General features: G+C 53.3%; 1 protein-coding gene across 1 annotated transcript; it reads left to right on the top strand.

Annotated features, from left to right (window-relative positions):
- Positions 1-3,756: 3,756 nt before the first annotated feature.
- Positions 3,757-15,243, top strand: LOC131216816 (uncharacterized). The gene is given in 6 exon segments (XM_058211396.1): positions 3,757-3,913; positions 3,978-4,109; positions 12,320-13,678; positions 13,874-14,154; positions 14,224-14,764; positions 15,125-15,243. Coding segments are annotated over 6 exon segments (2,535 nt in total). The 5' UTR covers positions 3,757-3,810.
- Positions 15,244-16,513: the final 1,270 nt, after the last annotated feature.

Genomic DNA, 16,513 nt, shown 5'->3' with positions numbered 1-16,513 from the left:
CGATTCGCTCGGGATTAAGATGATAATGTTCGATATCGACAGCAGACTAGCTGTGGCCTTCAGGTAACGGTTGATCGTATCGATCAACGACAGATTTCCTGCACAGGATCGCAACACCGTTGGATGTTGTTCAGCAATGGTTAAAGAAATCATAACAATTTCCGAGATTGTAACACATTCTTTTACAACTTGAAATAAATTTTACATTAAGTATTTAAAAGGACGTATTTGACGTGTACTAAAAAATTAACCCCTCAGTAACTAGAACTTTCTAAGACCGTTAATCTTCTCCTCGTTAGTGGCGATCTGTCACTTAATCATATCTATCTTAAAATAAACCTTGACTGGCTGTCTGGTTTGTGCCATTAACATAATTAATGTACCTCTCTGCCCGAAACCGGAACAACGGTTATCTCATTATATTCAAATATTTTTTATCACAAAGTTTGCTTCTGTCCCAGCTGCCGGCTTCAAGTGCGGCCATTAATTTAAATACCGCTCACACAACGGGACACGGGAGTTCCGTCCGAAAATCTCCCCTTGCCACTCGCATCTCGCCACTTTCACCGAAACCACGCCGATTCGTTTCCGGCGATTTCCGAACCTGAATGCGCGGGTGCCTTTTTTCCGTATGAAAAGCAAAACCGTGAACCGTATGCTGACCGCAGCATAAACTGGCCATGTGACTGGCCGGTGCCACACGACCGAACGTTTGTCATCCCGATGCGTGGTTTGTCGCCTCGGCAACAATAGACCATTATTAGCGCCGCTCTCGGGGCCGAAATGAGCCGCCTATACCGAGCCACCGATGACCACGTGAGACGACGATGTCACATTTTCCCATCACTACCCTTTGGCGGCCGGCCAGAAAAGACAGCATCACTTCCTGGTGCGGCTCCAGCGAAAGTGTGGCCCGTGAACCGACACCTAACAACGATCGGCTTCGGGGTTCGATTGTGCTCGCCTCCGGTTTTTTTTTTTCGGTGTGGTCGCCTCTTAAAATCCCTACATTTTCGCAATTTCACCGCTTCCTGGTCACATGGATGAGCTTTTTCCCGCTGGAACATAATTGTGCGATTGTCGGCGGGTCGCATATCGCGTCGCATGTCGCATTTCATTACGCCGGGCTCGGTGTCGACACTTTCACTCGACGCGACGCAAATTGCGTTTTCGGCGATAAGGTCCGTGAGAAATCCGTAGCACTTTCCCGGCACCGCTATTAAAGCTCTTTTTTTTGGGTGACGGATGATGGGCTTTTCACAGACAGACCGGCTGCTGCTGCTGCTGCATTGTTGCCAGCACCTCGTGAAGTGAAGCGTTTTCCAAAAAAGTTCGTGATTTGTTGCGATTGAAATCGGTGGAGAAAATCCGGCTCCGGTCGGATTGGGAAGCATCGGTTCATGGGCCGGGAGTGTGACAATGAAAATGAAAATTGGCCATGAAAAGTCGAGGCAGACGAGTCACCGCATCGCGGTTTCGGGAGAAACTTAATTGCGATCGCATGCCTGTTTCGGTTAAATTCTTACTCGAAGCCAATCGCTTTATACCGCGCACCCTGGTAACCCCTTGAAGGTAACTCCCCGGTCCTTCTATGCAACGGTGCAACCACACGGAACATCGACGGATAGCTTGTTCCACGTTAACTGGCCCCCCCGAGAAGGGAGTAACGAACGCATAAATTAGGTGCAACCACCCGGCGTCGACCGTCGACGTTACATCAATCAGTGAAGCGTGTTGGAATGCTTCACAAGGCATGAAACATGTCACCCCGAACCGTGCGTTGGAGTTCGAACGGGTGATTGGCCCATTTGTAATGGTCAGGTGTGAGAAACGTCCAAAAGAACCACCAAAGAAATGCGGCCCCGTTAGTGGCAAACGACTCTGGAGCATACTGTTTTTGGCCGCTTTGGAGATGTACATTCCGTTTTTTTTTTTCGGAGCGCGAGGCAACATATCCGTTTCGGGTGTCACTTAGCATGACAAAACGCGGACGCGATCGGTGTCCGAAAGAATGAAATTAAATTAGGTCTTCGCCGGTATTCAATTGCTTCTCCGCACTGTTCGGCCTAACGGGACCCTCTTCTTTCTGGAGCCACCAAACTCCAGCCCATCTCCCGAAGTTGACGCCACGGGACACTATGGAATGCAAGGCAGGCTCGTCTTGAAAAATGCTCGAAAGATGTGACGCTGTGATGGGCGTTCACTTACTGGAAGTGTAATAAATAGCCAGTCCAATGTGGGTCAAGCGTCACGCGTGGTTCTGGACTCTAATTTTTCATGTTTTCCCCAACACTCATCTATCTTGGTGAACCCGCGATCGGTCAAAGAATCGGTCGCGCCATTGATTGAAAGTGATCCTCACTCTGATGTTGCTCGATTGCTGTCAAACCTGTTGACTCCTGCAGGACAGCAAATCTGGTGAGTCCGGGGTCGACCTGGAAATGAAACAGCCAAACAACACGATCGTTCGGGTTCGCCGGAACACGGATCAATTCGATACCCCGGCGTCGGGTGTTGGATCTTAATCAAGTAATTAAGCCATCAAGCCCAGGCTTCAACCCAAGTCCGCGTGGAGAAAGTCCCTTCGCGGGGGGACAAACAAAAGCAACAGTGACAGGCGAGAGAACATGTCACAACTGCCACCTGCCACTTGCCAGATCGGGCCACATAATGCAACTCCGAACGCGAACTCCATTTGCGATCGTCCGGCACTAATGAAGCAAAGCGAACGCCGCCACCATCATCTCAGAGAGAGAGAGAGAGAGGGCCTCTCGGACCCTGTCCCGAGACGCTGGGCCCGCCGGGACGAGCAAACAGCTTGCAATCCTACACTCCGGCCGGGCTACTAACCGGCTATCAAATTGGGTCAGCGGGCGAGCGTATGTGTTCGAGTGCCTTCCGAGAGTGCCTCCCTGCGGTGGGTGTGACCCATCCCACCCCGCCAGCCTACCGGTTGGAATGTCTAATGCTCGCAGAAGGCGAAAACGGCATCCCGGGTCCGGGTCCCGGAGGAGATGTTGCGCCAAAACGGCACCGTCAAGTTGCAGCTCCCGCGCGTCCGGGACCCGGTGCTCTGGTTGACCTAAATCACTTTCGTTGGATTAGAAGCGATCGTTCGTGGCCAAGGATTCAGCTACGGGAAACGGAAACGACAGGTTCCACGGGTCCTGGGGGGCCCCCCGAAGTCACGATCGGCACTAACGAAACGGGGGCTCCCCAGTAAAGTCATCGATTAGGTCCATTATGAGGTCCACATGTTTGATCACGATCGGAACACGTTTCACCACGAGACCGGCCACCGGTTCCGAGTCGCTCTGGAAGTACGGAAGCTGGGGCCGATCGCGTTTCCCGGTTTGCATTTCCCCCGATATCGGCTGGTTGGCTTTCACCGCCGAATGGCTATGTAACCTGCACCGAGAATGCACCCGGTGCGATCCAGCAAGCGAGCGAATGAAGGTCACGGACCGGGGAGGTGACTCACGAATCTGTGCCATACATGGTGGCCAGGCCGTGGATCCAGGAACCCCATTCGATCTGCACTGCAGGTCGTGATGCACTTTTGTGCTGCAAAATTATCGATCATTTGTACGGCATCGGCCACTTGTGATACATTCACCCAACATTCCGACAACCCGGGGGCCGGGAGTCTAATTGGGATTCATTAGAGAGGATCGTAGAGGGCCGACTCCAAAATCAATCTAACGAGCCCCGGTTTTGGGGGGGGTTTTCTTTTCTCGCCCAACTAATCAGCTAATGATAGGGACGACGGTCGCGGATGGTCTCCTGCTGGGCGACACCTGCCAGCACGATATGGACTGCTCGGACAGCGTGAAGGGCAGCTACTGCACCCTGGAGGGCCTCTGCGAGTGTAGCCCGTTCTACGTGCGTCTCAACGCGTCGTCCTGTCTGCCGTGTAAGTAACTCGTGGGAAAACTCCGCCGTGGACCAATCTAACCGGGTTTAATGTATCGTTGCAGCCCAACTGCTCGAGAGCGAATGCCGCCTGTCGGAGCAGTGCTCGATGCGGGTAGCCAACAGTAGCTGCCTCGATGGCCGCTGTCAGTGCGACGGTGGCTTCCTGCAGTTCCGCAAGCACACCTGCCTTTCGCGTAAGTACCCCAAACGGATGCGGTGAAGAAAATGGACGATCTCGCTGTGCCAATTGGTGGAAAATACGCTCCGTAAAGTGTGCGCGATCGCCTAAGTGGCCGAGTGGTTTCAGTTTCAATTTTGGTCATCAATTTCCAATCGGCCTTCACGCAGGCTCACGGTCGTAACCGAGGTAACCTGGTGACGCACATGTTTTGCGCAAACTCGGTTTTGAGGCCAAACGAACGGACCTCCACCCCTGACATCTATCCGCCGCTAGAGTTTATGCTAAATGTATGCTTCCTTAAGGGGTCACCGGCTGGCTTTCGTTTTCAAGCTCAACGCGCCACGGCCGTTGGGCGCGATGACAGCTTCTTACGTGCGCGGCGCATTGTGCGGTGCCAGGGATAACGGGACGCCGAGCCGATACGATCGATCGTGGGACGGCATTGGCGAACCGGATGTTGGACCGTGTGCTCCGACGGTGGGCTTATCAATCAATCCGGCTCGTGATAAGACGCCCGTCTCCGTGGAACGACGGATCATGTCGCTTATTTGTTGTGCTCAATCGCCACAAACTGACAGCACAATGCTGATTCAGCTTTATTGAAGCGTACATTCAGCAGCAGGGTACATAAAGACTTCTTTATAGACCACACAATTTCCGTACCCAGTCAATTGAGTCCCTTTCCGAAGCCGATAGCTTCACCGTTCGTTCAAAATTGCCCCCCACAAAGATCGGTAAAATGACTCCACGCGACCCGGGCTCATTCGTTAATTGTTGTCCCACCCCAAGCGTTAACGATCCGTTAATGATCCCTCAATCCACCGGATCCCATCGAACCCAATCAGGCGTCCCAATAATGAGCACGGACGGAACGGAACAATAGCTCCCCGATACCGGATCGGCTTAACAGCCGGCTAAGAGTTTTCCTGACCCGCCCGACTGATAGCATCTTGTGCGAAATGCGGGAAAACTTTTCGCCCACTATCACTATCGCCCCGGCCATATGTTGGCCGACCGGGACCCGATTTTTCTATTTCCCTTTCGGACCATTCCAGGATTCGATTCGGTTTTCGCTAATAACGCTTAGCTCTTGGCCGCGGTGATTTTGGCGATGGCGAATGGCGGGCTTTTCTCGTTAACTTGATGACCGCGCCGGGAGAGCGCGCGGACACCGGACATCCGTCACAGCGAGGCGGGAAGCGGAAAATCGGCCAACCGGGAGTTCTCCGGATTGGAACTCCGGTGTGGCGTTATGCGTAATTTAACGCACCGGCCACCGACCAGCGTGCGGGTCCCGTCAAGGGGAACGGAGTCACCGTCCGTCAAACCCACAGCTAATGAGCGGCCTGACAGCAGCTCCAGAAGCCGTACCGTTTTCGTTCGACTAACCATCATCGTCATCGCCCGGAGTTGAAGCGATTGCTCCAGTTTTCGTACGCGACGCGATGGGCGCGCGTATGCTCACTACGGGGCGGCGATGCTGCGCTCTGTCCCCTGCAGGCCAGCAGGTCAGCGACGGCCATCCGGCCGCCGGCCACACCCTTCAGGTCGGAAAATCCGATTCGCAACGACGACACTAATGGGGCACGATTAGTGCTAATTTACCGAAATAATGAACCCGAAGCCGGGTGGGCCGCGCCGGGCCAGGGTAGGGAGGGGGTTTGTTTTCTTTCTGTAGCCCCACGACCATACGCACGGTTGGCCACCGAATGCAAGCGAGAGAGAGAGAGAGAGAGAGACCGATACGGGTTAACGTTTGCTGACCATTGGCCCATCAACGCGGGCACTCGATTGGACTCCGATTATCCGGCGTGCTCTGCGTGATGGACACGCAGAGCCAGCATAAGTATCCGGAATCTATGCTTTTAGGTATTTGGAGCAGCAACTGTGCCGTGGTGTGCGTGCTTTGTGTCAAGCGTTTGCTGGACGCACTAAATTCGCTCGTCAGTTCTAATTTAGTAACCTTTTCTTTTTTTGCTCGTTCCCGGAATAATGATTTTTGCTTTATTATCATCATAATGATATGTTGGTAGTGGCCGTCTAAACGGCCCCCCTCGGCTCGATTGTAGTCGGCAGCCGTTTGAAAGTTCCGTTGCTGATGGGAAGCGGCAACCGGCCAGCTGATCACCGTCTTTAGCGTTCATTTCCATATCATCTTCGAAAAAATCCAACGAAATGGGCACCCGTGGATGGATGGGTGTTTTATGCTTTCATTTTGCATAAATACCACCCTAGCACGGTGCGTGCAGCAGGAAGTCACGAGTCTGAGAACGTTCGCAGGAAATGAACCGCATGATCGGACCCAAAATCCATCACGCAGCCAGCGGATAGTGAAAGTTGGCGATCCTGTGGGCCACTACAGGATATTGTTCAACGTCTATCTTTAAGCAGCGGCATTAGCAGTTAGAGACACGCACTCGGTTAAACGGCCCCTGTCGAACAACTTTCCTCTTGGCCCCCACTCTCACACCCGGTCGAGATGCAAATCTGGTGCAAATGGAGATGCGTTTTCGTTCGAGGTGACTTCGGTAGCTTTCCGGAAGCTTTCGCGAAACTCGTGGCTCGGCCCAGCTCGGACTGACCCGGAAAAATGGCACCGCCAGGTCACACGCCTCCATCGCGTCCGCGGGGGGGGGAAAGCTTTCCAGTTCCCACGTGCGAAAACGATGCTACGCGCCAGATAGCGAAGAAGCCGCCGGAAAACGCTCTCTTTTGGGCTTTCGGGGCGGGTTTCTTGGGCTCGTTTTTGAGGGTGGAATATTTTCAGATAAATCGCGCACGATACCGGGACGCCGGCCATTCCGGCTGACAACGGTTCCGTTCTTTGGGCCACGCGGAACACGAAGATTAAGAAATGTATGGTGGGTTTGGTGGGAAATTTAAAACCAATTCGGTTATTCCGAAAGTCGGCGTGTGCCTTCGAAGAACCGGGCACCACCTGTTGCGAAATGCACCCGACGCCGATGAGGCATCATTTTCGTAAACACAGGGCTTCCGATAAAATTCCATGCTAATAACAGGCGAACGCGAACGCTTAAATCCGTTTACCTCACGTGCGAATCCTCGACCCAGCATCGGGCCAGCTGGTTTTATGCTAATATAGGAGGGCCTAGCCGCCACGTGCCGTGCCGTGCTGGTTGAACTTTAACACCGCGGATGGGTGCTGGCGGAGTAATAAGAAACAGAATCATGCTAATAATAGTATGTAGACCGACAGAAGGGTCCGTTCTTTTTTACGCCTTTAACGCCACCGACACCTTCCTTAATCGAAAACCAGAACCAGACTTCAGTTCCCTAATCAACCGCACCGCATACGGTTCCCGGGTCCTACTTCCCGCCGGGGGCCAAGGGTCCACAACCACCCCGCGGGTTTTGCTCCATTACGAGGCGGTAATGATCGGGAAAATTACATAATTCAACAAACACTGCCCATCAACTAATGCTCCCTGCCTCCCGGAGGATGCTGTTTTCCTTCGAACCGGAACGGATATTCGATTATTCCGGCTGGAGAGCTACTACATCCCCACGGTTCAGGGGTGGCCAATTATGCTCGCGCGCGTCTTCTCGCATCTCGGAAGCCCAAAGCCTAGCCGAACGATACGAAACGTCCGGAAGCCAAAGTGCATTTTAAAACTCTTAACGCCCATCCTAAACGCGGTGGCCAGCGGCTCCCGAAACCGGGGGCCTCAAAATGGTAGCTCCAATTAGCGGGCCCGGTAATCCCGACCAATATCCCGTTGGGTCGCGCCACGGAAAGCTGAAACACCCCGAAAACCAACATCGAATTCAGCGTGGCCGTGCAGCCTATCGTCACTCCACTGATTACGGTCTCCGCGGTGTTTTTGCTGGAGCTCTACTTATGCTGGTTGGTTGTGGCTCGTTTCGAGCCCCAGGTTGACCTTCTTATGCCGGAAGGCGGTGGAAAACGCGGGTTTCCCCACCTGAGGCATCCCATCGGCGGCGGCATTTTGCTTAATCAAGCTTCACTAACTCGCCCCGGGGATGGTGCAAACGGGAAGCGTAGGATTTTCCAAGCGATGGGGATCGGCATTGCCTCTGACATCATCGAATGGTGTTGCAAAAGAAGGTCATCGGTGCCGATTAAGTCACCGCGATGATAAGATGATTACAAGATGAAGATGGGAAGAATTAGTTCCATTCAGATGAACCTCATTACAGAACTTGGAGTGGTTTAGTAATGTTTTTCGCAGATTTTGGGAGAATTCGTTTCGCCAAATACACGACAGAAAATACGGAAACAGGAGTTACCTAACCCATAACTGTCTTCACATTGGGAATGTTCTTTGAATAAGTCCACGGAATGTGCGGATTCTTCTCTAATGGAAACTTACCTAATAATACGACACTTTCAGAGCTTTCAAGCAGTTAGTTGCTTCTGTGCGTTGGGCGAACTGCCGGTTTCACCGAGCTTCGGTTGGATTCTCGATGTCGTTTCAATTTATAAGCATTTTTGTTAAACTTTCTAGGCCTAGACCTAGACTTTCGGAACTCGACTGATAGAGTGTAGCTCGTATCGCAATAAACTGAAACAAAAAAAGAACAATGTATCGCCCAATATGGACATTCGCCAAACCCATCGGAGCATGGCCCGAATGGCTGGCGTTGCGAATAAAAGGTCGATGCAAAAAGCCAACCCATCACCGTTGATCCTGATAATGAAAAATTAGGGAGAACGTTAAAAGCCCCAAACCACCCAAGTCATTCTGTCCGATCGGTCCGAGCGGTCCGATACAAACGAAAGAGAAAACTTGTTAAAATCGCAGCTTCCGAACAGGTTCCGAGCAGGTTCCGTTTAGAAAGAAACAATGCGCACCGAAAATAGGAAACTTTCTTCCATCGGTATGTTGTTCAAAGGCGCATGTGTTCCCTTTTGTTTACTCCTGGCGGCACGTGGATACATTTAGGACAGAGGACGATGCCCGACCGAGAACCGGCCAACCTCCATCGGCTGGGGGAAGAAAAGTGACCGGCGCCAGTCGCTGGGGTTCATTAGGAGCAGCTGGCCAGCTGGCCGACATGGGGGCTGGAAAATTTGCTCAACCCTCCAGCCGTTGTCCGTGGCCGTGTCGCTGGGCGGTGAAAATGCAAAAAAGGCTGAAAAGAAAAGTGAAACGCGCCACTTGCCACGGCCGCGGTCTTTACAATAATGGGTGGACAAATGTTTTAATAACATAGGCCGGGCCGGGCCCCAGAGGCGCCTAATAGAGTCTTCAAATTATTGCGCGCCCCTTTGTGTCCCGTGCCCCCTCCAACCTGCACTGCACCCCACGCGGACCATTAGTGCCGGCATTAGGTCCGGGCACACCTGTGACGAATCGGGGGACAGCTTCCAAGCGCAGCGCCGCAGCTTGGAAATGGATTTTCTCGCGTTTCTTCATGCAAAATCATTGGCCCACAGGCCCCCTTCTGGAGCGGGCCGGCTTTACGACGAGCAGTTAGACTCGGCGCTTTATATCTCCGCCGGCCACTCCACGGTGTTTCACGGCCATCGGTGGTGCGACGGGAGCCATAGTTTGTCTGTGCGATAAACGTTAATGTTGACGCGAACTCCCTTCAGCTTTCACGTTCCCAGGCAGCCGGTACTCCACGAAGTAACACGGAGCATAAATAAAAAGTACAAACTACCGAGGCGCAAGTAGGTTAACATTTGTTTCCCGGTTCGGCCCCCCCGCGTAACGGTTCAGCTACCGAAGGGAAACCTCGAAGGGGTTTTTGGTCTTTCTTCGCCGAATCTGTGAAGCGCCACACATTTGCATAACAAACAGCAATTATGCTTCAGCCCGGCGCACGGACAGTTCGACCCGATTTATGACCCACAGGGCTGCTCCGTATCAAGGTCGGCCGGTGCAGGTGAGAAGTGGCGACGATTAGCGTGCGTATCGTGTTTGCAGCACGCACCGTGAAACGTGCTGATTTACCGCCATTATGATCCACTGTGCGGTGACACCACGAGCGGCCCATCATTCCCGTGTGGCAAATCAGTGGCACGGAAATCGGATCATACCGTCAATGACGCGGATGATGGGCCACCGGAGCAATTAATTAAACGAGCTCTCCACTTAGGCGCTCCGCTTCACGGCCGATTGTCACGAAGCCGCCTCCGGCAGAAGCATTATCAACGATGATCGCAGCCAATGGACCGCTTACTCCGTCAGTGCGTTGGTGCTGACCTAGGACACGCACGCGATCAGATCTTATCGGGCGCGTAGCGTGACGAGTGTAGATTGCAGAAGACCCTCTAAATCGATCCATCTCGGTCCTTCACGGCCCGCATCGGATAGCGAGCTATTAATTACCAAAGATTGCATTTCTTTCATCGCAAACTCGGCGCGGCCCGGCCTGTGGATGGCACATAAATTATGCTCTCCCGCTCTCCGCATTCACTAACGAAGAACCGATGTGTGGCAGTGGGCCGACCCCTGGGGGGGAGGGGCGGGTTAGTGAAGCCCCCGCGGCAGCTTATCCGCTTTCGCAACGCAGGTTGGCGCATTGTGCGGAATGCTGATGGGCTGCTGTAATCTGGTCCGGCGTCCGGAGTGTACTTCGGCCACTGAGGCTGGATTGCGTGACAACACGGTGAATGGATGCATTTCTCAATGGCTCCAGATCTCTCTCTCTCTCTCTCTGGCCTGCACGGACGACGGTGGGATGTGTAATCAGCATGATGAGTGACGGCGTTCGGAGCAGTCGTGGTACGCCGGGCGCTTCCGGACTAGAAGCACCTAGAGGGCCTCCAGATTTATGTCAGTGGAATAAGTGGACGGGACGACTCCGGGAACGGAGTCGAGTGACATAATTTCACCACCCAAGGCGACGGGCTCTGCATGGTTGGGAATCGGCGATGGCGATTGTTTGTGTACGCGCTATTTGCGCTACGCATATCAGTACGCGAAGAGAGCCTCCCGATGGGAATGGTACCAATTATGTGGGTCAACTGGCATGATGTCATCACCGACGGGAGTAGCTCATTGTGTAGCGGTGCCATGTGCGTGTCCAGAACACCGATCTCCTCGATGTCCAGTGATCACGGCGTTTATAAAGTGCGCCTTTCTCTGCTCGAAACCTTTTGTTTGACTTCGATTGCATATGATTTCAGCTTCTTATCGAATTAAATTCGGCGTAATCAAATACACAGACAGCGTTTGGACAACAAAAGAAGGAGTGCATTGTGAATGGAGTTGGTATCAGTTAGGATAAGAAATGATTTATTTGAATGCATTCGACTCGGGAATGTTCTCCTGTTACTTTCAACGTGTCTGGATTCGGTCGGTGGATTCTTGCTATGTTCTTCTTGCATTGTTCCCTTTGCTTTTGCTGTAAAAACATTGTGAATCTCAAGTTCGAATCAAATTACAGTTGAAATTTTAACAGCTACATTCGTTCCGCTCGAAATTGGCCATGTTGCCGAGCTCTTCGTCCTCTTTATGGCATGAGCGATGTAGATCTTCACCATTTATTAAATATTTTGAAGGCAAATTAAATAAATGGACACATTTTTTATCACTGTCGTGGGATTCATAATGCGGTCGCATTATTATCAGTGTTTCAGTTACATATTTTTCCTGAGGTGTCAACCGAATTTCAGTCAAATTTTTATTCTAGTTTGGCCACCTGAAGATGAACTCTACTGTTACTTTATGAAATACGTCCGGCTGCCATGGACTTTTTTAGAAATATTCGATGAACAATTTGATCGATGCCGAAGGTCGATTCATCAGATTTATCTATAAAATACAATTTCAGTTCGGTTCTTAGTCAGGGCTGATACTTTCCACATGTCGGCATCCGTCCACTGACTCATTCTGAGCGCATAAATCTCATTACATACTTTGTGCCCGCTAATCGATGGGACTCGGCTTCCGTTGTCAATTTCCGCTTTCGTTCTAAGCCCAGCATCCGATTGTTTTATTTTCTACGGTCAAACGGTAAAAATAAAATGCATTCATTTATTAGCACGCGCCACCGACCCCGTATAGGTCGGCTAATAATTTAATCGAAAATGCTTGTCCGGCGCAAGCACCGGAAATCGAATCGCACTGCACTCCGTACGCCGGGTCCACCGGGAGGCATGCATATAAATTAGCCGGCCCATGGACAAATAATGTCTGGATCGCCATTATAATACACGTTTGTAGGGTCATGTGGTCTTCAAATTCCCCGTCTCGTTTACCACTCTCTCTCCCTTTCTGTTTCCCTTTCTAGCCGCTCAACCGGGTACGGTGTGCTACAGTCACGCGCACTGCCGTATGTGGGACGGGGAAAGTCACTGCGATTTCCTGATCCCGAACCTGTTCGGCCGCTGCCAGTGTACGTCTCCGGCGCGCCAAAACGGGCCAACCTGCGTGACGGAACCGGCCCGGGACCCGGAGCCCCCGGTCGGGTTTGCGAGGCCCCAGCAGGAGACGGCCACACCGAAGGGAGAAGCCCCCGGGACGACGGCGGCGGCGACGGACGGCGGGGGTTCGATTGATCGGATGTCGACGACGACCGAGGACGACGTGATCGTGGTGGAGAACTTCGTGGAGACGACCACGATGGACGACGATGGGGGGATGAGTGCGGCCGAGGATCACATTACCACCGAGTACCAACCGGGCCCGACGTCGACGGAGCAGACCGAGGAAGATGGCACCACGATGACGGACTTCATCGAGATCACCACCGGCCCAGGGACGACGGTAGGCGTCCAGACAACGCGCAGCGGAATGGAGGAGTACGAAAACACGGAAGAGTACGCCGACCTGGAGCGAGAGGTGGAGCAGCAGTTCCGGCAGCAGGAGCTGGCCGATGCCCTGGCCACGACTACGGCGGCCGCTTGGGCAAACGAGATTGCTGACGTCATCACGAGCCAGGATCGGGAAGACCGGGATCCGGCTACCACCACGCGAACCACCGTGGAGATTGCGGTGCAGGATGCCGGAAGCCCGGAAACGACCGAGGACGAGCCGACCTCGACCGTGGCGGGCGAGCGCGACACGGAACCCACCGGAAGCGGGAATGAAGTTGAGCTTGTGGCACCGTTCGAAACGGTCGCGCCGGAAACCGATGGCCAGCAGGCTGCATCGCTGGTGCAGGAAGCGTTGGCCGACGAGCGGGTTGCCACCACGCTGGGTCAAACCGAGCGCTACGAAGACACGACGACGGCTCGCCGGGTTGCCGCCGAACAGGAAACGCAACCGGAGGCTGACGCCCCGACGACGACGGAGCGCGTTGAGCAGTACTACGATGTGCAGCTGCGCCGCCAGGACTCGAAGCTGTTCGACGAGGACGACACGGAGGAGCTGCCGGTGGAGCAACCGTCGGCCGTGGGCAAGGAGCGGTACGCGGCCCGCGAAACGACGGCCCACTTCGAGCGGGACAACGAAATCGCTGGCTCGGAACCGACTCGCACGACGACGACGGAAACGTTGCTGCGTTTGGCCAACCGCCGCACGACGGCCATGGAACCGGAAGCGCCGCTCTCGACGACCGTTGCCTCGGTGCTACTGGAAACGACCACCACCACCACGACGACGACCACAAAAAGGCCGACGCGCAGGACGACGACGGCAACGCTGCTACGTTTGGCCAACCGTAAGATTACACCAAAACAAATATTTTGCAGACCAAACTTAAAACTAACATACTTGTATATGAGAATCATAACAAATTCATAAATTGGACAATGGAATCGTTCTCCACACTAAATTTCATCCAAATCGGTTCAATCGTTGTTCGTTATGCGAAAATTAAATTTTGAATTTTGAATAGAAAAAGTGCAACCGCCATCTAGCGGGCAATAGTGGAGTGAATCTGGCAATTTGTGTCTCGGCTAACGCTTCTCTTCTCCCTCAGGCACTCCCTCTCTCCCACGGACTCGCGTGGATCTTGGAGATGGCCCCGTTTCGCTGGGATTGCCCTGCGGAAACAGTGAGCAGTGCCAGTTGGCCGACCCGTACAGCTACTGCAACGACGAGGGGCGCTGCGACTGCTCCTTCCACCAGCCGGACGACTCTTGCCGAGCCACCAACACTGGCTGCTCTCGCGGAACGTTCCAGGTAATTTCAGGCGATCCCTCTGACCTCTGAGCGGTTTTCCCTTTAAACGACTCCCCTCATTTCTTGCAGTGCCGTTCGAGTGGAATCTGCATCAGTTGGTTCTTCGTGTGTGACGGCCGGCCCGACTGTAGCGACGCGTCGGACGAGGAGTGCAGCTTTGCGACGACGTCGGCTGGAAATGGCACGGAATCGGACTGTCCGGAGCTGTCGTTCCGGTGCGGTCAGAGCGGCCGGTGTATCTCGCGGGCCGGGATCTGCGACGGCAAGGTGCAGTGTCCGCACGGGGAGGATGAGGTCAACTGCGATTTCCGGAAGTCGCGCCGTTGCCCCCAGCACACGTTCATGTGCCGCAGTGGCGAGTGTCTGCCGGAGTACGAGTACTGCAATGCGATCGTGTCCTGCCGGGACGGGAGCGATGAACCGGCGCACCTGTGTGGGTCGCGGGCCGTGCCTAACTTCTTCGTCAAGCTGCTGAGTGCTCCGACGGCCCGCGGCCGTAACTACTGCCCGATGCGGTGCGGCAATGGCCGATGCCGATCGACCGCCATCGTTTGCTCCGGGCGGGATGGCTGTGGTGACGGCAGCGACGAGGATCGGTGCTCCGTTTGCCGTAAGTAGCCGATTTAGGTTGCCATCCCGATGAAACTTCTGCCAGGCCTGGCTAGCAGTTTCGGTCCATAATTAGCAAGAATCTGTTATACACCAAGTGGCCACCAGAGGCTGCCGTGAAAATAACAAACCCTTTAGCCACATGCCTGAATGTCGTCTGCATAATTCAGTGTTCCGCTTCCGGTCTGCTATTTCCACTGGCATGGGGTGCTGTGACATATTCAGGGCACGGCCAGACCGAACGCATTTAATAATTTACACTTCACGCAAAAAGGCACTCGGCTCACCTTAAAACGACGTCCAGGCAAGTCAAGTCCGGGTCTAAAATTACCTTTCGGTTGTGTTTATCCACACGTAACAGGATGCCCGGCGCCAGCCTACAGCAACCCGGCCACCCTGCAGTCCGTCACACCGGCCGTCGTTTCGAAGCCTCGGAGTAGGACGAGCCGCATCACCGGTGGTCGCTGGACGCGAACATAGGCCGAAGGTTAATCGACTGATGGACGACCCGCTACTTCAGGTGCGTCTCCGGAAGCGGACAACCGGAAGAGGCGATGGCGGTGCTGTTGGCGATGGACGCGTCCGTAGTATAGTAACCCAGAAACAAGGGGCCCTGGCGCTGAGCTTCGGAAAAACTGTCTGACCATAGGCTGCACTGCGAAGGACAAAACACGCTCTTCCGTTAGTTTGTAAATAAAGTACGCGACTCGACGACGAACCCGATACCGGCGCAAGTGGCCAACGAAGGCGGGACGACGAATCCGGTGGCAACCGCACCCTGGACCTTTTTTAAATGAAAAATTTTATCCCCTTCACGGCAACGCACAGCATGATACTAGCGAGTAAGTCGAGCAGCAGTAGTGGACTCGCGGTGGACTCGAGCCCTTTAAACTCCGACACTATTATCTATTTATCGTCCATTAGTAAGCTAGACTGTATACGGTTATAGTAGGCGAGTGCGAGGCGAGAATTGATAGACTTTAGCGCACGCAGATCGTAGTAAACCGAGGGCACCTAGAGTAACGCCCGGTAGGCCAGCGAATTGGCAAATACGGCAGAGAAAATGTCACGTTCGGGAAGTTCCAGTGGAGTGGACGGACCCTTCACCCTGTTGTCCAGACGCGTTGTCCAGAGATTGAAATTTATTTATTTAGTAGCAGATAAACTAATGGCCGGCCCAAGCCAACGTTTTGGCGAAATGTCGGGAAAGTAGGTTGATCGCATTGGCCATTGGAAGCCTGGTTCAGCGACGGGTAGTGGCACCGATGGCCACCGGCCACTGATAAGGTCCACTGGGGTTCGCCTTGTCGCGCTAGGTTCCCAGGCGCACTTCCGTTTTCTCCGTCCAGACCCGTTGCGGAGCGTCGTTGAATGATGCATTTCAATGGGGTCCGGAGCCGGGAGCGAAAACGATTAGATTGGGCTTATTTTTAAACTATTTATGGTTCTACTGTTTTATCATTTGCGTACTTGGGCACCGTCAAAATGTTCCATTGGCCATCGTTTTTATTTCTCGATTTTTTTTTGTGTTTTGCTACTCAAACGTTCCACGAAATTAGGCGTTTTGCATAGGTCGCAACCGTAGCCACGTAAGTAAACGAAAGATTAGGAAGAACGAACGAGAGAGAGATAGAAGTCTATAACTTAACCAGTAAATAGTCTTGAGTGAGCGATTACGCGGAGTCTCTGTAACGCAATCGCAGTGTAAAATATAAATTTTAACCCAACACTGTCCAGTGCTGTTGTTTTC

The sequence above is a fragment of the Anopheles bellator genome, chromosome 1 (genome assembly GCF_943735745.2).
Source record: "Anopheles bellator chromosome 1, idAnoBellAS_SP24_06.2, whole genome shotgun sequence".
NCBI lineage: Eukaryota > Metazoa > Arthropoda > Insecta > Diptera > Culicidae > Anopheles > Anopheles bellator.
Note: the sequence above shows the minus strand (reverse complement) of the source record. Positions and strands in the feature narration are given on the sequence as shown.